The sequence below is a fragment of the Cheilinus undulatus genome, linkage group 20 (assembly GCF_018320785.1).
Source record: "Cheilinus undulatus linkage group 20, ASM1832078v1, whole genome shotgun sequence".
Lineage (NCBI taxonomy): Eukaryota > Metazoa > Chordata > Actinopteri > Labriformes > Labridae > Cheilinus > Cheilinus undulatus.
The window spans coordinates 20633386-20658670 of record NC_054884.1 but is presented as its reverse complement, the minus strand read 5'-3'; the positions used below and the strand labels follow the sequence as shown (position 1 = coordinate 20658670).

Below are 25285 nucleotides of genomic sequence, written 5' to 3'. Positions count from 1 at the left end.
TAAGTCCATTTAAAGTGTAACTTTAAACACGTTTTTTCTTACCAACAGGTTTTATTTGATCAAATTTTGCACACAGCAATTGACAAGAAAAGGTGTTGCACCACAAATTAATAGAAAAGTTACTGAGTTGTAAATAATCTTATGCATCTTCATGTAATGCGCATTAAACCACTTTCCTTAAATTTATCACCTGAGCCAGAAAAAGTCAGCCATCAGACCCTCAGACATTCATCCCACCTTTGTCAGCTCATGGATGCCAAAAAGAGAAAACACCCACACCAAGTTAGCCAAACGCCACCTTTTTAATGGATGAAATAGTCCTTTATTTGGATAAAGTTTGCCAAGCAACTTGACAAAGATAAAAAGGCAAGTTTGAACAATACAAGACATCATGTGTCAATGCAGAGTGTCAGGCAAATTCAGCACGAGTCCCACCACAAGCTGTAACGCCAAATTGTAACGAGAACGTTTCCGTACAGAGACACCAGTCACTTAAAGGGTCAGTTCAGACTTTTTCCTCGAGTTTTCTTTATCTTAGTAAAATAGAAATATAACAAGTCCTCTCATTTTAGGTCCAGTTTTCTGAAGGCGATTCAGCTCTGAGATAAGTTGAGGAGGGAAGTTCTTATGGGGACCATACTGACAACTTATCTAATAGAAGGCCAAATTATCTTGTGGATTTTGTTTAATAACAATGTTAACGAATAGTTTTGGGATTTTTGAAAATCTTTTGGAATAATAGAATATGCTTATTCAAAATTTAGCTTGGTATTAACCAGGCAGCACATCCCCATGTCACATAGTGGCCATTTTTCTGTCATCACACTCAAGGTCAAAAGCTAAATTGCTCCGCATGTAACTGCAACCTGATAGTAAGCTGATTTAACAAAGGGTACCTGAAAATCATTATCACAATTTAGCTACACTGCAACAATAGCTAATGTTAGCATTTAACCACAGCAGTGTAGATTGAAGGAAAATTTGTATGAATTTGTCAGTAAAGAGTCCTACAAAAATAAGGGACTCATCTTCCTGGTAGCCCTTGCAACACTCCACACTGAAGTGTGAAAAGGACACATTCTATTCTCTGATAGGAGGAGGCCTTAGGAGAAACTGGAGGGGGTCTAACATGAAAAGCTCTCATAACCCCCTCCTTATGCTGTGTTCTCCCAGCTTGACTCGAAAGTTTGGCACAGTCAGCAATCAATCGAGTTAAGAGTTTTCTTCCTTACTTAAGAAGCTTAAGTTTTTATTTTTACACTTTGAATGATTGGCATAGCATTACTCAGCTCAAACCAAAGCCTTTTTGGTAGAGTTTCTCTCTGCAGAAATCAATTCTTGCCTTTCACTTCATGACTTACTGCTGCATAATGTCATCTGTAAAGAACCTGTAGTTGCTGATCATTTGAAATGTGGCAAAATCATGATTTTCAGGTTCCCCACATTTATCTGACTTAAACAGCAATTTAAAACCTTCAGAGCATTCAAGCTTCTACCCTGAGTGTGACATGAGAGGAAAAAGGCAACTGTTTGAATCTTTTTTGAGTAATTTGGAAACTAATAAAGAGAAATGGTGTTTGAACGTGTTGATGATCTTGGCAAAAAGAAGTGAGCACAGTTGAGTGAGGATGAGTCAGAGCTTGGTCATGGGTATGTGAAGGCTGTTCCATGGACCCATCCATAACTCCTCCTCATCAGACTGTGTTCTGTCGCTCGGGCACTCCAGCGGCTCCCTCATGACCAGTCCGTTGTCTTCGTCTTCATCATTACTGCCGTCTACCCTCGACTCTCTCTCTCCTTCTTTCAGCTCGTCTCTCTCTGCTGAGCTCTGTGGCTGCTCCGTGACGCCCTGTGCCGCTTTCAGCAGGTTTGATTTGGACGCCAAACTTTCAGCTCCAGTGTTGCTGGTGGTGGATGACCCCAAAGAAACGCTTGATTGTCGAGTGTTAAACGTGTTCAGCGTTTTAGTGTTGTCAGTCTTTGAGAAAGAGCAAGTGGCAGGAGTGGAGGCCAGCGTTCCTGGGCCTTTGAAGGTACTCAGTGTTTTGCACCCGCTCTCCACTACCGTTCTGGGGGTGTTCAGTGGCACTCTCTCCTCCAGAGTGGCGGCCATTTTCTCCAGTTTTTTAAAGTGCTTGGCCAGCCGCGAGCTGAAGACAGGGGAGGTGAGTTTGAAGTTGTTGTTCATGTTAGTATGCGTGTGTTGGGGGCCAGTGGCGTTTACTGAACGGCGGGTGCGGATAATGGAGCCGTTCTGGGCCACATAGATGCTTCCGTTGACATTGGCATGGCTATTCAGCGTGGAGGAAACACGGCTGCGTTGGGTGTCTGGCATGCTTTCCTCACCGGTAGAGCTGGTCTCATATTCTCGATCCACCACCAGCTTGATCCGACGCTTTTTATTTCCATGCTAGAAAAGAAGGGAGAATATATCGTCAAATTCTCACTGGTAGTCTTTAATTTTCTTTTTTCAAGTAATATTTTGCTTTTTTTTCATCTTTTGAATTTTTTTGCTGTATTTTTTTTTTTGTAAAATACAGTGCTTAACAATTTATTAGACCACCTGTCATATTTGTCTCAAAGACCATCCAGCATCATGAAGTGCTTTAATACAGACTTTTTCATTTTCAGCGAGCTCTCTACATTTTACCGTTTTGAACAGGAATGAGGGATTTCAAACTGAATTCACCCAAATTTGAGCCGGCTCACTGAGCTTCTCAGAGAAGTCAGAAATTAATCAAGCATAACATCCAACCACTAAAACTAATTTTTCTGTTCAGGAATGCAAGTAAATAACTATAATTTGACATATTAATCAAGAAATAATAATGTGCTTTACCATTTTTTCAGTTTTTCTGTAAATCAGTAAATTTGAAAATTCATGGATAACAGTAATAATTATGTTTTAGCATTAAAAATATCATTTTGGTGAAAGAGCTTCTACATGTTGTGTATTAACTATTGCAGAAACATAAAAAATGATTTTGGTAATTACCAATGCTGTTAATTTAGGGCAGCTGCATAAACCTTACTTTGGCAAGGGATAAGGTGGTCTAATAAATGTGTTAAGCACTGTACATCTAATAGAGAATCACTTTATTCATCAAGGCTGAAGAGCAACTTTAATTGTCTTTAGTCCTGTATTTGTAGATTATATAAGCTCTAAGCAGACATGCATCCATATATTTGTATCATTCTTTTTTTCCTTTGAGTACTTTTTGTCTTCATGAGAATTCAACTTATTTATGATGATTTCTCAAGATAAGAATGCTGGTTTTTCCCATGATGAGTTAAATACTTAAGAGCTTAAGAAACTGCCAAAAATAAGTGACTGCATAAATATTCACCCGCTTTAAAGTGACTGGCCTAATTTAACAGAGGTCCAGCCATCTGGTGCTAGTAGTACTGAGTGATTGCAGTATAAAGACACCTGTGTGTGGACAGTCCAGTTAATCAGTATTCCTGACTACCATTACACCATGGCGACAAAAGAACACTCCAAGCAACTCAGGGACAGGGTTGTCGAAAAGTTTAAGTTAGGTGATGGATACAGAAAAAAATCCCCTGGAGTTCATGAAGAAATGGAGGGAACATGGCACAAATGTAAATCTGCCTAGATCAGGCCGTCCTCACAAATTGAGTGACCTTGCAAGAAGGACACTAATGAGAGGCCACCAAGACACCGATGACTACTCTGATGGAGTTATGAGCTTCAGCAGCAGAGACTGGATAGACTCTGCATACAGTAACAGTTGCCCAGGTTCTTCACCACTCAAAGCTTTCTGGGAGTGTTTTAAAGAGAAAGCCACTGCTAAAGAAATCTCTGATTAAATCTCAACTAGAGTTTGCCAAAAGGCATATGAGAGAATCTATGGTCAAGTGGGAGATGAGACCAAAATGGTGCTTCTTGGCTATTAGACAAGACGTCTGGCAGACACCAAGCACTGCACATCCCCACAAACACACCATTCCCACTGCGGAGGACGGTGGTGGCAGCATCATGCTGTGGGGATGCTTCTCAGCAGCTGGCCCTGGAAAGCTTGTAAAAACAAAGGGGAAAATGAAAGCGGCAAAATATAGGAAAACCCTGGAAGAGAATCTTATTCAGTCTGCAAGAGAACTACGGCTTGGGAGAAGATTTAATTTCATTGTTCAAGGAGAATGGCTGAGTAAAAGCCCAGTTCTCAATCCAATGGAGAATTTGTGACTGGACTTGAAAAGGGATGTTCATGCTGATCCCTGTGCAACCTGACAGAGCTTGAGCAGTTTTGTAAAGAAGAACGAAGTAAGATCGCAGTGTCCAGATGTACAGGCCTGACTGAAACACAGACCCAGTGCTATGATTGCAGCCAAAGGAACATCTACTAAATACTGTCTTGAAGGGGTGAATACTTATGCAGTAAATTAGTTTACACAACATATTTTTATTAAATTGACATTACTTTGTAGAAATCTGTTTTCACTTTGACATCAAAGAAGTTTTTTTTTGTATTTATTTTTTGCCAGAAAAGCCAAATGATATTGACCATGATTGATTTATAAAATCAATGAAAGAGTAAACATCCAAGGGGGTGAATAATTTTTATAGGCACTGTAACTGAAAAAGCATGCCTGAGTTTCATTTTTATTCTTTTATAAACTTCCCTGAAAATAATGCTGTTCAGTGTTCTGGTATTACAGGGTCTTCAAACTGAATCAGAGTTAGGATTTTAACCACCAGAGGTCAGCAGAGCTTAATGTGAAGGCTCCATAAAATTTGATGTAATTTGTGACCATTTTCAACTCTCTTTTTACAGTAGTCTAGAGAGAATTTTTTATCCAAGAAAATACAGCAAACAAAAGTGGCACTCACACTGCAAAACAATCACTGATAAAGAAAAAGATTGAAAATAAAAGCTGGAGTATTACACGGTCCAACAGTCAGCCTTTTCACTTCCCCTTGATAGTTTAAATACATAACAAGTTTAATTTATTTTACAAGATAAGCTCCTTCTGTACAGGAGGAATGGACTGATACAAAGAGTTAAAGACAGGGGGAGAAAGTCTCTTGTGTAATACAAAGGTCAGAGTATTAAGGTCTTTGAGCAGCAGAAAAACAGCACCTGGAAGAAGAAAAGAGGTAGAAGATGGTTGGAAACGGGTAAAAGACAAATCAGAGAGAGCGTTTAGACTCATTTTGATGGAAATTAAAGTAAAAGATCCACTCAGGTCATCACTGCACACCCAGTCTAGGCATTTTTCTCCCTGATCTTACTTGATGGCAAAGAATTCAATCTTGTGGCGTCATCTGCATCTCAATCATGACTCTCATTCTCCAAATCTTCCTCTTCTTCATCCTCTTTGCCTCTCTCCTCCTCTGTGTCCTCCATGATTGGTGACAAGTCATCCGAGGTTCCCATTAAACCTGAGCTGGGGTCTGATTGGCTGTGGCTGGTGGCTCGTCTGCTTGACGTAGACTTACGTGAACCGCCGCTTTCTGTTTCTTCTTCATCTTCTTCTGATTCTTCCTCGCTTTCTTCTTCTATTGTTTCATGTGACGAGTGTCTGGAAGCCTGGGGCCTGGGATATCTTTTACTTTTAGAGTCTCTGCTGCTGTTTCTGTGTCTGTCTTTGCTGTTTGAGGAGTGTCTGCTTGTGCTTTCTGTCTTTAACTTGGCACTACTTTTTCTTCTTTCACTACTAATACTGCTGCTACTCTCAGAACTAATGCGACTCTTTGAGCGTTTTCTGCTCCAGTCTTTACTCTTCTCCTCTCTCTCTAACCCCGACTCCCCACTTCCACTCTCTGATTCTTCATCTGAGCCGGGAGTTCCCTCTTCCCCCTCTGTTCCTGACTCTGTTTTTTCGTTTTCTGTATCTGATTCTGTTTTGTCTTGCTTGGCTGAAACAGACGAGGTTGGGCTGCTTGTGTCAGAGGCACTAAATTCTGATGGGGACTCTTTGCTGCCACTGCCTGTCTCTGAATCACTGTCATGAACTCGGTTTTTCCTCCACCACACCTCAGGGTAAGTATTCTCCCCTCCTAATTGCCTCTCCCATGCCTCGCCTTCCTCCCTGGACACGGATGCAGAAACGCTCATATCTCCTACTGAGCCGTACATCTTTCTGCTGTTGTCCCCTCCTCCCCTCCCTCGGCTTCTTTCACCACTCCACTGTTCATCTCCCACCCTGAAGGGTCCCTGGAGCCTTCTGGCGAGGGAGATAAGACCAAGAGCCTCGTTCAGCTTTTGTTTCGCCGGTGGTGGTTTGCTGGCTTCCACTGACGTTTGGAAATAATTCCCATCGATGACAAGGCCGCCATCCAGGCTGGAAAAGTAGCCACTGGATGACCAGCCAGGGAGCATGAGGCCATCTCCTCCACCATTTCTCATCCCATTGTTTGTCACAGCACCTCTGTTGTTTCTGCTCCATGTTTCTCCATCTCTTCCTCCTGCTTTGTTCTCTCTTTTCTTTACCTCCCCTCTCTCAAATCCAACTCTTTCCCCATTTCTTTCCTCCAATCTTCTTCCACTGTCTCCCTCCTCCACTGGTCGAACTCTAGCTTTGTTCCATGGCGGGTGGACAGCGGGCGCTTGTCCTGATGTTTTACTCCCAGAGGAGAGCGTTGTGCTCGCCCTCATCATGGACTTCAGCTTAGACACTGCACTGGAGCTCTTAAGTTTTGAGTCCAGGTTTTTAGTATCTTCTGATGGTTGTTCACTCCTTCGGGTCTGTCTTAAGGGTCCAGGAGGACGAGGCTGGAGTTTGGCAGGGTGTGGGCCTAATTTACCTCCTTGCAACTTTTTCCTGACCTGTTAGCGTGATGATATCAATCCAAAATAAAAAAACAGACCATAAAAAAGAGACATAAAAACTATAAAAAACTCAAATAAAACACATCGTAGTTATTCACTGAGGGGCTGCTAAGAACTAATTTCAGGATGAGGGTTCAACTAAAGATAAATGAAATTATCATGTCATATCATCACATGAGCAAGAGAAAACTCAAGCCAAAGAGTACGACTTAAAGGTGTAGTATCTGACACTAGCTTGCTCATTAAATACAAAATTAGGTGATGACTTTCAACAAAAGAGTGAATGTGAACTTCTTCTGGGTTTGTTGTTTTTAGCTCTGCTTTCACATTAGCCTGTTTATGTTTTGCTAAGATGCTATGCATGTTTAACACATGCTTTATTATGCATGCAAACTCCTCCTTTAGAAACTTCAAGTACTGCCACCCCCAAGACAGACCACCCACTCAAAGATGCTGTAAGTAGTAGCAAAATGGTAGGATTTTGTCACAAGACTGCAATTCAAGGTAAACTCCCAAACCAAAGAAAATACTCTGTGTGGTCTAAAATAATTTAAATCAATATTTTGGTTGCATATCAGGATAAGATCAGTCTTACAAATGCCTGTGCTTAGCCGTGCTCCTTCTGCGTTAGAATGTTTTCATGGAGGATGAGCTTGTTTCCTGTTGGCATACTGTTGACTTGGCTTTATTATTAAACATTTTAATCAGGTTTTGCAGGTCAGATTTTTACCTTTTATTACCCTAAGTGTTACCTTAACCCTTACCCTAACCCTTAATGGAAGTTTAATCTGATTTAATTTAGAAAATTTAGCATGTTTTTCTGTTCTGAAATATATGGCGACTTAGAGGTATGGTTTGCAGCCATTCTTTTTTGGGGTTGTAGGGGAGAAGACAAAGCAGTGTGCTGAGAGACAGTGGAGGTTTGGAAGCCTAAGATTTAAAATAGTAGTTCTCAACCTCGGGGTCAGGACCCCGTTGGGGGTCGTGAGACACTGAGAGGGGGTCTCTAGATTCCCTTTTTCCCTTATTATTTGTTTTAATCACACTGTTGCCACTACACCAATTTTGCCAAATTTTACCCACATTTCATCATTTTTAATCACCAATTTTAACACAGTTTTACAATTCAACACCTATTTTTTTCAACTTTAAACTCTTTCCACCACTTTTTTTTTAATGCCTGTTTTAGTCACTTCTAAACCAATTCTTTCATGCTTCACTTGAAGCGAAAATTTATTTAAGTCAACAATTTTAGGTGTATTTGGAAGCATACATAGGACAACAAAATGAACTTAACATATATGTCAGTGGATTTGTCCTGTGAGCTGAGTCCCCTTGAGCGCGTTCACAGTAAAACTCGTAAAGACCACATTTTTCATCAAAATGTCGTAAGACACTGCAAAGAGGCATTCCTGAGTATGAAAAGTCACCTGTAAACTGGGTCATGTTTTAATCTGTAATACTGATGTTTACTCGTGATGTTTACCCACCAAATACTTCTGTTGCAAATGCGACGTTGAAATGATCTGCAGTGATAAAAATAATATTTAAATTTTCTTAACTTTCTGTGTACAAAATGTGCACTACACCGGTAATTTTGTGGACAAGACTACTTACAGTATCCAGTGGGTGACATGCCCCTTTTGCTGTCTAGATGAGGTAGTACTTGATGGATCAGACTTTGAAAGATCTATAAGATGGAGACTGTTTATGTGGGTCTACCAGAGGGAAAAAAGGTTTATACAGTTTCCTTGTGTCACAGTTTCCAAGGTGCAGTTTCTATGCAGCAGTGTTGCCCTTTCAGGACCATTAGATTTCTCTCAGTGGAGTTTGCACTCATGCTAACATTACAATACTTTAACTCTCAGCCTGCAGTGATAGTTAATGTGTTCAGATCCACAGGCCAGGAGTTGAGACCACCTCTGCAGACATTTTAGTCACAGCAGCTCTTCACAAGGTTACACAATGTTTCTTTAAAGTATAGGAACATGGCCTAATGAGAGAGAAAAGCAGCTCAAAAGTAGAGCTGTCAACACGGTTTGTCACTTTATGTCTATAAATGAGCATTTCCATCTGCAATGAAGCAGCATTATCACAATAAATAGGGGCATATTTTTAGTTATGCCACGTTGCATCGGATGTTGGCAGTGGCACTTGTGTTAATGATAGTGTTTTATACTGGTTCATTGGTCACAATTTTATATGGGAAACAGCGAGCTTTTACAGTGAAAAAACGGATGATATGTTGGATTTTATGGGAGACAATGACATGCATGACGAGAAATCCAGCTACACTTTCCAGCTGTTGTTAAGACTCAAACTGGCTTTAAACAACCTGGAACAGCAGCATTTATTTTAACTTTTATTTCTACTTCAAAGAGGTAAATGATGCAACACACACTTTTTCGAGTCATCCAGCAGGAATGCACACTTGCAAGTTTTTAACATGTCACTGCAGAGACACACCAGATGACACTGGACTTTACTTTGGTGGGCTGTTCTTTTCCAATTAAATGGGGGCTAAAGTCAGCATGAAAGCAGCTTTACACAGCTTTATGCACAGATTAAACAAATGAGGTGTTAAATGTTGATTTTTGTGCTTTAGAAGTAATGGTGGGTGGATTTTTGTTACCACTGGAAAGAACCCAGTTAGCTGTTTCTTCCTTTGTTCACTCTCTATGCTGCTGGCTCAAGCTTTAATACACTGTGTACTGTGAAGTTAGGTTAATGGCATTGATCCCCCCAAAACACTCTCAAAACACAATAAGTTTTCATCAAGTGAGAAATAAAGTACTTTGGAAGGGTTTAAAACTTCAAAAAAATGTCAGTGTGGTTTCAATTGGTTAAACAGAGAAAGTAAACTAAAGATTATCAATCAATAAAAAACTTTTTTTGCACTTTTCCCTCTGAGTTGAACTCTAAAGGAGTAGTTTTACCATTTCTCTCAGTTAGAAAACTTGAGTAATACCTATGAAAGTCACTGTGATGAACAGTTTCTCCTCTTTTCATGCCATGACTGTTAGGCTTCACACTAAATGATTTTTAAAATCGTTACCCAAATTTTAAACACGGGAGAGTTTCAACAGATTTTTAACATTGTAATATTCAGAGCATACACATTAGATGATTCAGTCCCATCAAGACCACACCCTCACAGAAACTAGTACGCAGAAAAAGATGAAAAACAAAAATGGAGGATAATCATTGACCTCACAGCTGTGATGCAGCCACCACACACACAGTATGAAATGGCTCTTTCTCCTCTTTTTTCCAGAAAACGTAGCCACTTTTTGACCACTGTTACTTGTTGCTTGTTACTGTTGCTACTTTTGACCAATTTTTTCCACTTTAAACAAATTTTTGCTACATTAAACCACTTTTTGCCTATTTTAAACCATTTTTGCACTTTTTGGTTCCTACCACCTCTTTTTATGTGTACATTTTTGGATCTTTATAATACCTTTTTTCCTCTTGTAACCAATTTTTTTCTCATTTTCACTCATTTTGCCACTTAAACCAATCTTTCACACTTTTGAGCTATTTTTGCCTCCTTTGACCCAAGTTTTTGCTACTTTCAACCCTTTTTGCTACTTTTTTTTTTTTTTACCCTTTTACCACTTTCTCCAGCCCATGTTTTCTTCTGTTTGACTTTTTTGACACTTTAAACCTGTTTAAACCCAATGTTATGGCACTTTCAACCCATGCTATTCATTTTTTGACCCCTTTCACCACTTTACCTCTTTTAAACCCAATATTTTTGTCTCTTAACACCTATACTGCACATTTTTTTTGTTTTTATTGCCCCCGGTTGCCTCTTTTAACCCATTTTTGTAACTGTTTGACCCCTTTAACCACCCTTTCCTGCTCATTTTGCCTCTTTAAAACCTTTTTGCCATTTTAAACCAATTTTTCCTTTTTTTCATCTATTTTTGCCTCTTTTAATCATTTGACACCTTCAACCCATTCTTGGCACTTCTCGGCCCCTTTCACCACTTTTCCTGCCCACTTTTTTTTTTAGCTATTTTTGCTACTTTTTGCAATTATTTAATGATATTTCCCTTAAAGTTGTCTCAGTTTTTCAGCTTTATTTTCTGGAATCCCAACTATTGTAACGTTATGTATTAGCTATGAAGTCTGACCTTACCATCCAAATGATTTTCTGTACCCATCCACACTGTTGACACTACCAAAAGGTAATAATGTCTTAAGAAAAGATGTTTACATTATGAAAAATGTTATATTTGTACTACAGCACAAATAAATTAATAAAAACTCATTGTTTGTTGCTTTGCTGAGAGTGGTTATTATTCAGGTAAAAAAATACATGGATAACATGGTAGAATTTTTCAATGGCCTGTGATTTTGTTGACCTGGGCCCCCATTTCTGGCCCAGAATCAGTCTGTTGAAAGCATATAGTGTGTAGCCAGCATTAGCACTCGCCTGTGCTTCTGAATATCTAACATTTTTTTCATAAGTTTTGTGTGTTTACCTCTCCGTCAGACTCCTGTGGACTGTAGTAATAGCTGCCATCGTCATCAACAACAACTTCTCCATATTCATCGTAAAGGCCGGAGGGGGAGATCAACTTCCTTCGACTGCCATACTGAGGAAGGTCATACCTGGATAGAGACAGATTAAAATCAGCTGAAAAGAAGCAGAGAAGGTGTAAAAAAAACCCTCTCACTTTCACTGCTATGAGGATTGTTTCTCTCACAGGAAATAAACCAGTATTCTTTTTTTTGAAGGTGAAGTAGAAGTTGTAAAAGGAGGCTGTGGTTTTGCACAACTTGAACCAATCAAAAGTGAAAACAGGCCCTGCACAAACACAACTGTTGCACTTTCCTTAGGCGAATCCACAGACACTTGAAGTAGTCACACATAGTTCAACACAGCGGCTCTTGCCAAAGATAAGAAGTGTCTAATGACTTGACTAAGCAAAGCTGCCTTAATCACAAAAGACGCATTTTGTTGCCAGGAGACACTTTGTAAGCAGAAAGCACTGCAATCGATTTCCGTCTCTTTTGTCTCTCTTTGTTGCTGGTTGCCGAGAGTGCTGCCTGGCTCTACCAGCCAAAGAAAAAAAGAAAAAATGTGTTCTGTATCACCGCTTGGGCTCTGTGCCCTGCAGCAAGCCAGTCAGAGAGCCAGTGGGTCAAAAACACATCTTTTCAATGCTTTCCTGCAAACAATATATCCCTGTGTGATTAAAGTAACAAATCTGCTGGAAGTCCTCTGGCTGTGTTATACACAAAAAGATGCCCTGGGTAATTTCTCTGCATACAACCGGAGGGAGAAGTTGCCCCCTTATTACATTAAGTAGCCAGGTAATAAACAAATGGAAGGGGCGAGGGCAAGAGTGAAAAGATGGGAGTAAAAGAAGAGGGCAAAAAAAGCAAAAGTGCACACCTTGCAGGGTCAAGGCAGAAGTTAGTCATAAATGTCACACTGTTATAATCCTCAGAGCACGGCCTCTGCAACCTGATGTAATGAGTCTTAACCTTCCACTAAAACCTGCTTATGGGATTTCACAGTCATTAACCCTGAACACTCAAACTCAAGTGCACCACATCAAATTGTTTAAAGGCTACAGTAACTCTCTGTCTACCCCCCAAGTCATTTTCCTCCCCTTCTTCATCCATCACTCTTCTCCCCTCTATCTTTCTCAGTCTGCTCCATGTCTCCACTAGGGGGCAGTAATAACCTGAGAATCAGTTCATGTAGTGCAAAACCTCTAGTATTACCTGGCATTACATTCAAGACATGATGTGATTTTTTTATCCATTCATCTTCTTTGTAGCTCTGGCTGATTATCCAGACTCCACTGGATTGGGTTTACTTGCTGAGTTGTTTTCAAGCCTGTTTCCAAATGATTTTTTAATGATCAGCCCCAACATGTGTGATCAAATTATTAGCAAAGGAAAACATACAAATGACAAACACTAATGGCTCTGTATTTTGAAATCATTTTTTAAGGAAATAAGCCTTTCTAATCTAATGCCCTGATTTCTGATGGTCTGAATAAGATCCTTTTTATTGAAGTCTTTCTCTTCAATTCAGTGACTTCATTTATGCCCAGTGTTTCATATCTGGAATAAGTTTGCATGTTAGCCTGAAGTCATGTGCAATATGTATGAAGATATATAGTTCCTCGAATGAAAGGCATGTTACAGAAACCATTCTAAGTTTGTGGGTTAATATTTTTAAAATGGACCCTTGAGGCTATTAAAATATGACCTGGATAGCCAAGGTGTCACGAGACACCAAAGGGGGGCACAGGATGATTTCCAAAGTAACAAAGAGAAATTTAATATGATTTACAGTTGCAAATTTTGCCCATTATTGTTAAGGTGTTGATAAATTAGTTAATGTAAATAAAAACATTCTATGCTTATGCCAAATCACTCTTTTTTACAGCCCTAAAGGTGCGGATTTTGTTATTTTTGGCTGACTGCTGAGGTTAGCCCTACATATGGCTCTGTTGATATACTGACTGACTGACTGATGCTAATTTATAAGCCCAAGAATAGAGTTGCGTTTGCTTGGACTGAATGCTTTCACTAATGGCTGCCTCCACTTTGTTAACTAGAGCCATACATACAGATTTGTGCTATGGGCGGGTTTAGGGGGACTGAAAGCCCTCTAATGGCTGCCTCCACTGCTCTAATGGGGCTTTTCCTTTACATGGCACAGCTCAGCTTGACTCGGCATGGCAGCCAAGCGCAGCAGGGGCTTTGCTTTTCCACCACAGCTGAGCTACCCATTTGAGGGCACGCTTAGAGCTGATGACGCAGTGTTCTGAGCCCTCCTCGATCTCTCTACTGTGGCTGATCTGAATGACTTTACATCCTGTTAAAGCAAAACATTAAACTGTAGACTGACAGCGCTGCAAGCTGCTCTTTTTACCTTCTCTCCCTCCCTCTCTCTCTGTACACGATCAGTAAACAAACAATAATTCAAATTTATCATCAAAGGAGAGGATTTTCTTGCATATCAATTAAAGAACAGTCTCCTTATTATTGATTTGCAGGTCTCTAAAGAGCATAAAATTAACACAATCATATTTTGTGGATTGGGCAGTGAGAACGGCATGCTTTACTAGCGGCAGTTAATGAACTGAAGACAGACTCAGCCATGTGTGAAATGTTTCAAACATCTCCAGCATTTTATTTTTTAAAAGTCAGGAATTGTCTATAAGAAGGGGACAGGGTCAAAGTTATTAGTAGGTGCAGAAAAAGGTGAGTTCCTGGATCTGCGCCTGGTCCTTCCTGATCTCACTCATAAGTGTGAGAAGCTGTGCACAACTATCTGATCGTAGTACGAGCACAAAAATCTCAAATTTTGGTCTTGTGTCATAAATATTTAATTCATACAGTGAATGCTGATACTGCTGTCACAGAGTTATGGACAGCTGGAGCAGTGGCAGGAAGAAATGTATCTCCCTTGTTTCCCCGTGGAGTAAAAAAATTGATCATGGAGGGGTTATCAGTAGCAGAGGGGGTAAATCCCCCCAGCAAATTAGACCCCGCGAAGTGCTTCGACATCACGCGGCTTGGCGGGGCTCAGCGCAGCTAAACTGGTGATGGAAATGCAAATCAGCATGACTTGGTTTGGCTCGGCACGGCCAAAAGCATAGTGGAAAAGCCCCATAAATACTCAGATATGGCTTAGCCTCTGTTTAACCAGAACTGGGCCACATTTCTGTATGACAAAGAATAAAACAACCCTATGAGCTTTTCATGTTGGGAAAGATGTTTTTACTCCTCTGCTGACCTGCTTTGGCATGACTATGTGATAGTTGAGGGGGAAAAGGTAACTTCTTGTGTTGGCTGGTGGCTGAACATTAGCTCAGCGTTAGCCAGACCAACACATTTCTTCATCACAGTTAGTACTGAGAGCAACACGGAAAGCTTTCTGCAACAGAAAACGATGTTGTCACTCTTCTGCGCCCCCCCCCCCCCCCCATGACTATGTGATAGTTATGGGAAAAGGTTAGTTGTTGCAAACAGCCAATGAGTTGTTGTGTCCCAGCTAATGACTCTAGCAGGCCTGTCATTAGCTGGGACTGAGCTGCAACAGTGCTTCTGTCTGAACCACACATCGGGTCTTATCCAAACAAGTGCAGGGAGCAACTATGAAAGCCTACTGTGACAGAAAAAAATGTTCTTGCTCTACTCCTGGTCTGTTTCGGCATGGCTTTCTGATCATGGCGGTGGGCTTGTCCGTATTGTCCGCCATTAGCTGTTAGCTTGGACATCGCTGTAAGACAGCTGCAGTTTACTCCGACCTGGACCGCTGTTCTTGTTAATTTCAGAGCACAGAGCCATACCAACAGCTTGTCTTGTGCAGAGAATACATTTTGTGATTTGAGACACGTGCACGATCTTCAGTTTTCAATTATTCCATCATGGGCTCCTGTTCCCCTGTCACTCTTTCTCCTATCATCCCTTTCTCTTTGACCATTCGTGCGTCTTTTACGCAGCAGTGTCGACTGCTCTCCTCTCATCCTCGTCTGCTTTCATGCTGCATAACAATGACACACTAATGCTATGCTCACACACACACCTACACCGAAACTCACACTAACATGTTGGTAGTGTAGACTTCATGCTTCTATCTGTTGAGGGCAAAAGTTTTAGAATACAAGAGGATAAACAGCAGAACATTCTTCTCTTAAAGCTCCTCTCTGACCATGGAGGATCAGTGCATCAGGGCTGTGTGTCTGCGCTCCTGTGTGTTTCAACAGATTATTTTACCATGCCCCTGGTAAGGACATCCAGAGCACTACCAGCGTTGTGTCGTTCCTCCATCCCGCACAATGGTGCCCTCAGGTGGGCTTACTTGCAACATCTACACCTTACTTCAGCCTCAATTTTTGTCCCAAACATGCCTAAACAGTATTATATGTCTAATTGAAACCAGCCTGGAACCAGCTGAACATGCAGATTTTTTGTTTTTGTTCTCACCTTTGTCCTACAGCACAAAAATCCACCTTCATGGCACTGTCCCTGCCAGATCTCACTCTTCTTGTGTATTTTTCATGTGGGTACCCTAACTCGGCACCTATCAGCTCCATGACAGTCACACAGCTCATCGCCCACGCCAAAACCAATTTTGGAGCGCAAGATTTAATCCCTTATTCCTCTGTTGCGTTTTTCACCCTTGACTAGAAGGCAAAGTGAATTTGGCTTGTTTTGCAGTTTTTTTTTCCTGTCAGCATCAAAACATCAGACCTGTGCAACAAATGGTTGAAGTTATTTTCTGCATCTGTAGAAATCCAATCAGAACGGTGCCAAAGGCTGATGGCTACACTCCCAAGACGTGGAGACGATCCTATTTTTGATTTCTCTGTGTATGAGATGAAAGGAAAGGTTAGGAGGTAATGATTCGTCCTTCTGAATCAATTTCTACAGACGCAAATGCTGGACCCTCTGTTGTCTGTTTGTGGAAACAGACAGAATAGGAACTCTGACATTTCAGTGCTTCCTATGAGGTGGTTTTACTATTTGCCAACATAGTTTCTAGACCCCCCCCCCCCCCCGGCATCCTTCATTTTACAACTGCAACAAATAAAGTGATTACATCTGAGTCCTAGCGGGTCACAAAGTCTGGTTTCCTGCTCTTGTGTACGTACGAGTCAGACATGAATTTGTGGATGTTGCTCTAAGCCAACAGCATCTGGCCCATTGTCTGCTTCCACGGCTGGCTGCCTGATTAGCTGCTACAGTATTGCAATGCAAGGCAGACAGAATTAGCTGTGTGTGTGTGTGTGTGTGTGTGTGTGTGTGTGTGTGAAAGAAATGTGTATGAAAGAGCGAGCGTATGAAGGAGTGAATGAATGCCACGAGAGAATTTATGTATGTGTGTGTCTGCTGCTGCTGCTGCTGTGCATTTATGTGTGAGCGTGGGTGGGCGTATAAAATCAAGTTCCCGGGAGTCTGCAGCTAAAATTATAAAAATTACACAATGTATCACAGATGGCAGGCTGGAAGCAGAAAAAACACACACACACTTGGGAAAGATGCAATAAGTCTTCAGCCGTCTTGCTCATGGACGTTTTGATCCAATGCGTCTGTATGTGTGCTCAATATATTGCCAATCCTTCACAGTTTTTCTTGTTTTATGACGCCAGTCATTCAAGGATTACACTTACATACAGTACACAAACATAAACACTAGGGACAAAATCCCAGTCAGATCCTTCTCACTCTTTGACTACCTGTCATTCAGTCACATATACACCATACAATGGTGGGAAGGCAGGTCAGCACTGTCAACACTGAAAAGCAGCCACCCTACTGTGTGAGTGACATGACCAGATTGATTTCAAAGACACTACTATGTGGCTGACATGATTCTCAGCTGGATGTAGGGAGCTCTACACTTGTGTAGGAGGAACATGTTTCAACATGGGTGTGTGGAATCCTTTCAGTCAATGCAGGAAGTGGAAGGTCAGGTATAACTCACAGAGGCAATAACACCAGTATCCACCCATAATATTTCCTAATGTTTGTCAATACTGGTTAACAGGGGTGTGACAAGATCTTACAAGATCAAAATGTCACGAGATTTCTCGTCAAGATGAAAACCATCTTGTGAGGTCATTATTGTGCAGACACCAGGAGCAGCAGCTCTTGATTCAGCTATTATAAAGTACTTTCAAAATAATCTTAATGCTTTTCTTATGGATGTAATTGTAGTTACGAGTGCATAGTGTAGTAAGATAAAGATGTGGTAGACTGTTAAAATGAAAGGTTTGCTTTGAAGAGCATTTAAAAGTACAGTTTGAGTCAGAGTTAGACAAACTGTGTGTAAGCATTGATAGCCTATTCAGTACAAGAGGAGTTAGTGTAAACATTTCTGAATAGACCTGAATGCTTTGCAATTTGACTTTCAGCTGATAAAGGACATATTTTCCACTCATGTATTTTTTTCCAAAATTAAAAAAAAGTGTAAAACCTCATCTCGTGAGATAAGAGTCTCATCACACCCCTATAGTTAATGATACAAAAACTATGTTAAATTATTGATGAGTAAAACCAACAGTGAACACTTAAAACTCTTTGAAAAACAGTTCATTCATAAGTACGGTGGTTTACATGTATGGAAAGAAATTTGTGTCAGAAAGATCAAAACAAAACTTCCTCGGTTTCAAACAAAAATCTACATCTGAGAACCAAAAAAACCTTTGATTAATCAAAAGTCAAATTTAAATTTTGAACAAATAATTTGTCTTTACATTTTGAACATCATACAGTGCTGTATTGGTATTGTACTAAAGCCTATTTGACCCCCTCCCCTGTCCCCCCTTTGGCCCGCACTCACTCTGCTCAACGCATCAAGGCCTGAGCATGGATACGTCACGTGCCGACACCATCACATGGCTCATTCACTGATGAATTTATGTTGATGACTCAGCATACATAAGTAAAAGCAACAGATATGATCTTACACCAGGGCTACTTCAGCTGACCTGGGATCAGTAGGCTACGTTAACTATACAGAGCCCAGTGAGGAGAGAGTGAGAGAGAGAGAGTGAGAGAGAGAGAGAGAGAGAGAGAGAGAGAGAGAGAGAGAGAGGCTCATAGTGGAGGGTTATCCCTCACTACAGCATACAGTCTGGAGCCTGATCAGAGTTCCAAGCTTTCTGCTGAATGAAACCCTGACTTTTGAGCTCGTATGAGGCCTTACAGTTGTTCTTCTGCATGTCCGTGTACTATCTGAATCCCCCTGGCATACTTTTATGCACCATGAACTGTGCCAACTCTGTGTAATTTTTATGCCTTTCAATGCTGCACCAAGAAAGCTCTCATGTCAAAGGACAGGGCAGGATTAAATGTTCAGTTAAAAGATTTTTTTTTACCATGACGAGAGCAATTTTAACAATCTGATGAGAGCTGGAGGAGAAATCACTACAAGATTAATAAACAGTGTTCCGTTCAAACGTCAGCGATCAAGATCACAATTTCACTTCTTGATGACATGAAATAGAATCATAGGTAAACAAACAAACAAGGGAAGAAGCTTTATTTCACAAACCAAAAAAACCTCTCACAGTCATTACAGCCTGACTTTGCTAGAAACTGGTCAGAAATATGGACTAGGATCCTTTGGAACGAGGTTGCAGAGGAGCTGTGAAAAGTTAAATTCTTCAGCTCTGATAAAATCTTTTTAACTTGTTGAAATTCAATGAGACAAAATATATAGTTTGCCTTCTGACTCTCTAGAAAATCCTGCCATCTCTATCAACCTCTCTCTGTGGGACAGTGTGTCTGTTGAGCATGCATCTGCCGCCTGGTGTTGTGCGTGCTGAATCGGGTCTTTTTGTTGTTAATTCATGCTAGGGCTCCTTCATTTGCATTTGTACCATGCCTAGGCCCACCATGACTCTTTCTTGTCCAGTCCACTCTTGTAAATGAGATTTTTGATCTCGATGAGGTTTTCCTGGTTAAATAAAATTAAATAAGTAAATAAATGTCTTTCTGTGCTGGGGCCGTGAAGCGTTCTACGCCCAAGCACAGAACAATTGCACTCACACTGGTCAAATGAACTGGACTTTAGGCTCAAACATGCCCAGGCACGGTGCGGATGGCCTAGTGGGAGATCGCCCTTACAGTTCCAGTTCTTCTTTTTCTTTCATTGATCAGAATTTTGCTCTTGCTCCTTGGTTTTGTATTAGTGCCTTCTGATCCTTTGTTTGCACTCCTTGAGTTTTTACTTGCATATCCCTATTGGCCAACAAGCTTTTGAGAGACGGCTCAGCCACTCCAGATGCTCTGGAAGTTGTTGTTCAGTTCTCAACTGGAAAATTTAAGAAAGAAACCAGGAAACACTATTGTTTTTATTGTCAGTTTGACTGAATCCTTTATGCTTCTTTAAATGAAGCTCAGTGTTAGTTATCATTGGAAATTTCTGGAGTGTTGCTAGAAACTTGTTATGTTTTCTCTGATTAATGAGCAAATTGATCAAACTATTAATTATCAAGAATAGTTGGAGTAAAATGGAGATGAATTAACTCATGTTAAGATTGCACATGAGCAAATTTGCAGATTCAAAACACAATAAAGGATATGTAAACTTCCCAGACAGAGGGACACACCTACCCATGATCATAGTTGTAATAATCTTGAGTGTAGTAGTCCTGGCCGGGGTCGATGCCAGACTCCATTGATAACTCCTGTGAAAGTCAGAGACATTATTAGCAGCTTTCCACATGTAGACTATGAACGAAAACAAAAATAAGCATGCACAGTAAACCTATACAAACTCATCCCTCTGAAAAACAAAGAAAACCTGTCAAAGTAGAAGTACTCTGTCATCAATACACTTGAACAGAGACATTCATGAGGAGTGAAGACGTTATTGAAAAAGAGAGAGAGAGACAGAGATAGAAAGAAAGTACCTCAGGTCTGAGCAGAGAAGGTCGGAGAAGTTGTTGTGTCTGTCAGAGGAAAAACAAAAGAGCAAGTGACAAGACAAATGGAGGAAGTTGTTATAGAAAGTCAGCACCAAAATAGTTCACAACTATCTTGGGAAAATATCATCAATATTTATCATACAGAAGATTCTGTTTGCAATAATTTCCACTGGGTCTCAATCCCATTGAGATGGAAGAAGTATGACTCTTCTTTGCAACTCTGTTAACTGTATGGTTTGCATGCTGCATTTCCATGCATTGGGGGATTGCTTCACTGTCTCTATGCACTGTATTTTAGATTTAAATATCACAAAAAAAGCTCTGGAGGATTTGACGTCATAAATTTGTCTCATGGAAATACGGAGGCAGTTGTTAATAGAATTGCAAAAGGCAATGCAGAGATTTCATGCTCCCATGTCTTGATTACATCAAAGAGAAAGAACTGAAAGAGCAGAAACAATAAAGGACATGTGAGGGAAAATAGAATGAATGAATTTGGCACACTGGAGTGAGGACATGCAGTGCACAGGACGAGATACCTACCTCATGTTGTCCGTATCCTCGCCTGGAAGATCAGAGAAAGAAACAGAGAGAACACTAAGTAAGTTGGCCGAGAAAACCTGACGTTCAACATCATCCTCCTGATGTAGCTGTGTCTCTAATGAATGTCAGCACTTTCCTGTGTATTTATTATTACTGCAGATGAAATGGGATGTTTAACCAAGATGAAAGTGGCCGCTGGAAGTATATTTAATTTGACAGAATTTAACCCATTTTGTGGGAGGACAGCAAGAAAATGAAATTTGTATGAGTGCATGTGCTAGACAGTGTATTTTGAGGAAAAAGAAGGGTTATATAAGAAAATGGGAGCCTGACAGAGCTACAAGAGACACTCCATTTTACCATTCCTACACCACCAGTTACTCTAATTTTGTTGCAAATTTCTAATAACAGCTTTTATATAGAAACAGTCCCGAAAAAAACTTTTCACCCCCTCGGATGTATTACCCAATCAATCATGGTCAATATAACTTGGCTTTTCTGACAAAAAATAAAAAAAAATACTCTTTAATGTCAAAGTGAAAACACATTTCTACCAAGTATGTCAATAAAATAAAAATATGTAAGTAAGATACGTGACCGCATATTTACCCCCATTAAACTGACTGACCTAATTCAACAGAGGTCCAGCCAAATGATGCTAGTAATCTCACAGTTAGTGACATGGGGACCACCTGAGTGCAGTGAATGTGTCTCAAGTGATCATAGTTTAAAGACACCTGTGTCTGGAAGGTCCAGCCACTGGTTAATCAGTATTCCTGGCTACAGTTTCACCATGAAGACAAAAGAACACTCGAGCAACTCAGAAAATGTTGTTGAAAAGTTTGATTCATGGAATGGATACAAAAAAAATTCCAAGGCACCTAACATCTCTCGGAGTTCAGATAAACCATCATCAAGAAATAGAAGGAAAATGGCACATGTGTAAATCTGCCTAGATCAGGCCATCAACAACTGTTGCCTGGGATCTTCACCAGTCAAAGCTTTATGGGAGAATGGCAAAGAGAAAGCCACTGCTGTAGAAGAAAACTCATTAAATCTCAACTAGATTTTGCCAAAAGCCATGTGGGAAACTCCATGGTCAAGTTGAAGAAAATTCTTTAGTCTTATGTGACCGAAATAGTGCTTTCTGGTCATCGGACAAGCACTGCACATCACCAAAAGCACACCAGCCCCACTGTGAAGCACAGTGGTGGCAGCATCATGCTGTGGGGATGCTTCTCAACAACCAACCCTGGAAGGCTTGTAAAGGTAGAGGGTAAAATGAATGTGGCAAAACACATTAAAATCCTGGGGTCTACAAGAAAACTACGTCTTGGGAAAAGATTTATTTTCCAGAAAGACAATGACCCAAAGCATACAGCGAAAGCTTACTCAGTCAGAGAGACTGTGACTGGACTTGAAAAGGGCTGTTGTTGCTTGAAACTTGTGCAACCTGACAGAGCTTGAACAGTTTTGAAAAAAGGAATGAAGTAAAATTTCAGTGTACAGAGGCGCAAGCCACTCAGAAATCGTGCTGTGATTGCAGCCAAAGGTGCATCTACTAAATACTGACTTATTTATGCAGTCACTTTTTACATGACATGTCGTTTTACATGACATATTATGATCTGATTGACACTGCTTTGTAGAAACTGGTTTTCACTTAGATATTGAAAAGTTATATTGATCACAATTGATTTATAAAATAAATAAAAAGGCAAAACAATAATAGACCAGCGTTTAAATAACTGCACACTGTGAAAAAAAGACATACACCAGACTAAAAAACTGTGTTTAAAAACACATTATTTAGCAAAAATAAATTATTATTCTTGTAAATATTACAATGAACAATCTTCAACATGAGTCAGCAACTTGAAGAATTCATTTTGACCACATTATTGAACAGTTGATGAGTAGGTCAGCAGCAGGAAGTTATAAAACCTTTTGTTGAAGAGAGTCCCTGCTGACTCTAATCAACCATCTGTGCTTTCTTAGCAGGGGTCTAATAATTGTCTTCTTCAATTTAGTCTGATTGGTTACTTCCATTGACGCAGAGACTCACTTTTCCATGTTGGGTGCATAAAAGTCCCTCTTTTAATTTGAAACATCCTTGGAGAATTCAATGATTTTTTAATAAACTGAAGGAGAAAGAAAGATGAAAATGTGAAGAAATTCTTTCAAAAGATGAATATGTTAAAATCACATTCCTGCAATAAGTAGAGGGATGGTTTTCAGTCTGATACATTATGATGAATAAGAGGTTATGTACAAGTTGATTTTATCAAATATCATAAGAGCAAGTTATTAAACGACAGAAAATCCATGCAAGTGTCACATATCCAAGTCCAATGCCAGGCGTCAGATGTAGTAGTGGAAAGCACAGCAAAAGTGGACTATGAAGCAGTGGACATGTTTTCAGTGGAGTGACGGATCCCACTTCTCTGTTTGGTAGTCAGATGGGTGAGTTTGGTTTTGGTGGATGCTGGGAGGGAGAACCTGCCTGACCTCATTATGCCAACTGGGAAGTTTAGTGGAGGAGGCATAATGGTATGTGGGCTGTTTTTCAGGGTTTGGTCTGGGCCCCTTATCTCCAGTGAAGGGCAATCTTAATGCTTCATGCATACCAAGAAATTTCAGACAATGCTATGCTTCCAACTTTGAGGCAACAGTTTGGGGAAGGCCCTTTTCTTTTCCAACATGACTGTGCCCCATTGCATGAAGCATTGGCTAGAAAGACGAGTTTGATGAGTTCTATGTGGAAGAACTTGACTGGCCCGCACAAAGCTCTGACCGCAACCTCATCAGACACCTTAGAAACCAACTGGAATGGAGACTTCAAGCCAGGACTTCTGTAATATCAGTGCACGCATTCATTAAGGCTCTACAGAATGAATGGGTGCAAATTCCCTAAGAAACACTGTGCAAACTTCTGCAATAGTAGTTTTAAATTGCTTCTCACCACAAGTTTTGTTATAAGAGGCATCCAGTGGTTAGCAGCTAGCCACCATTTCCTCGTAGATGCTCATATTGCTTCTGCTTTTATGCTAAGCTGCACCAATTACTCACTGGCAGTGTAAAGCTCCTTATTTGCATTACAGAAGCACCAAACTTATCTAACTCTCATCAAGGAAGGCAGGATTTTTTTTCCTAAGTGCAGAAAAAACCCCTTTTAGATCCAACCCTCCATACTGATATTAATACGCCAAGTGAGAACAATTTGTTTTCACTGCATATCAGATTGTGTCCACCCAGCGGGGGAGTCGATGATTGCATGAACAAATGAGCTCGATGTGGTGTTTATAGTACTGTGAAATGAAGACTTACTGTTTTGAGAAAACAAAGAGAGACAAAGGGAGAAGCAAGAACTGAAAGAGACGGGGTAAGACACCAAAAAATGTCAAAACATGAAGGAAGAACAAAGCACGGTGTGGGAAAGACTTGTAGTGGAAAACTCTCCATCCATGTGGCTTGACAGTTTCCAGCAGGACATGAAAACAAGGTAGTAAGCTGACCAAATGAGACATGTGCTGAGTTTTAGTGGATACATCATGTTCTCCTTTGTGTTACTGGAGTGCAAGCAGACACATGTTTTGAACCGCATTAGCATTTCACTAAATGCTATAACTGGGTTTCTGAAGCACATAAAAACAGACTTTAAGGCAACATGACTGTCTTTCATTCAGCGGAGCAAACAGTAGTGTAAAAAGGACGGGTATGTGTTATAAGGTTAATAGAAAGGAGAAATAGACACCCTGATGACAAGGTCGATCCTGGTTTGGTATAGGGGTGAAAGAAACAGAGAATAAAAATGAGGGTACACTCTAGATTAGAGCTGCCAGCAGAGTGAGCCATTGTGTGCTGATGAATCTGTGAGGAATAAGTCTGTCTCTGCATCCTTGTTGCTTTGACAAACACATTATTTGGCGTCTTCTTCTTCTTCTGCACAAAAACTCAAATTCACACACTCCCACAAAAACACACACTTCTGACATGATAGAGTCTTGTGCTTTGTGTTCTCTCCTCCTTGTTCGCAGAGTGTAAGAGGAACAGAGAGACGGGGAAGGAAATATTATTAGCCCTTAAAGGACAGGCTGAGAATATAACACACTCTCTTCTCTGTTTTCTTTCAACATTTTGTCTCCCCCTCCTCTCTACTGTAGCTCCCTCTCGCTTTGCTCTCATTTGTAACTTCCTTTTCTCCCTTTTTGTCTCCAACTTGTTTCACTTTCTCTGCCGATTTCAGCCTAACTCCATATCCTCTTCCTCTTTTATTTGTTTTTGGTACATTCTGTCACTGTGGTGGCAAAACGTAGAAAATATCTTCAAATACGACAACATCGCATCACATTTCCAGAATAAAACTGTTTGAGGGGAGGTAAAGGATGGGTGAGAAAGAGCCCGTTTATGTTAATAACATGGAGAGATAACAGGGCCATGCAGACAGATATGTGTACATCTATACATCATATATATATCTGATATATGCATATATACCAGCATTCATATTTATATAGCACCTATGACATCTAA

General features: G+C 40.4%; 1 protein-coding gene across 1 annotated transcript in view; it reads right to left on the bottom strand.

Annotated features, from left to right (window-relative positions):
- Positions 1-1378: 1378 nt before the first annotated feature.
- Positions 1379-25285, bottom strand: part of LOC121528360 (protocadherin-15-like) — a 246739-nt gene continuing 222832 nt past the window's right edge. The window contains exons 35-39 of the mRNA XM_041815789.1: positions 20753-20774; positions 20195-20233; positions 19896-19969; positions 11285-11414; positions 1379-2410 (exon numbers count right to left, since the gene is read on the bottom strand). Coding sequence (XP_041671723.1) covers positions 1634-2410; positions 11285-11414; positions 19896-19969; positions 20195-20233; positions 20753-20774 — 1042 coding nt within the window. The 3' untranslated portion in view covers positions 1379-1633. The remainder of the gene's footprint in view (positions 2411-11284; positions 11415-19895; positions 19970-20194; positions 20234-20752; positions 20775-25285) is intronic.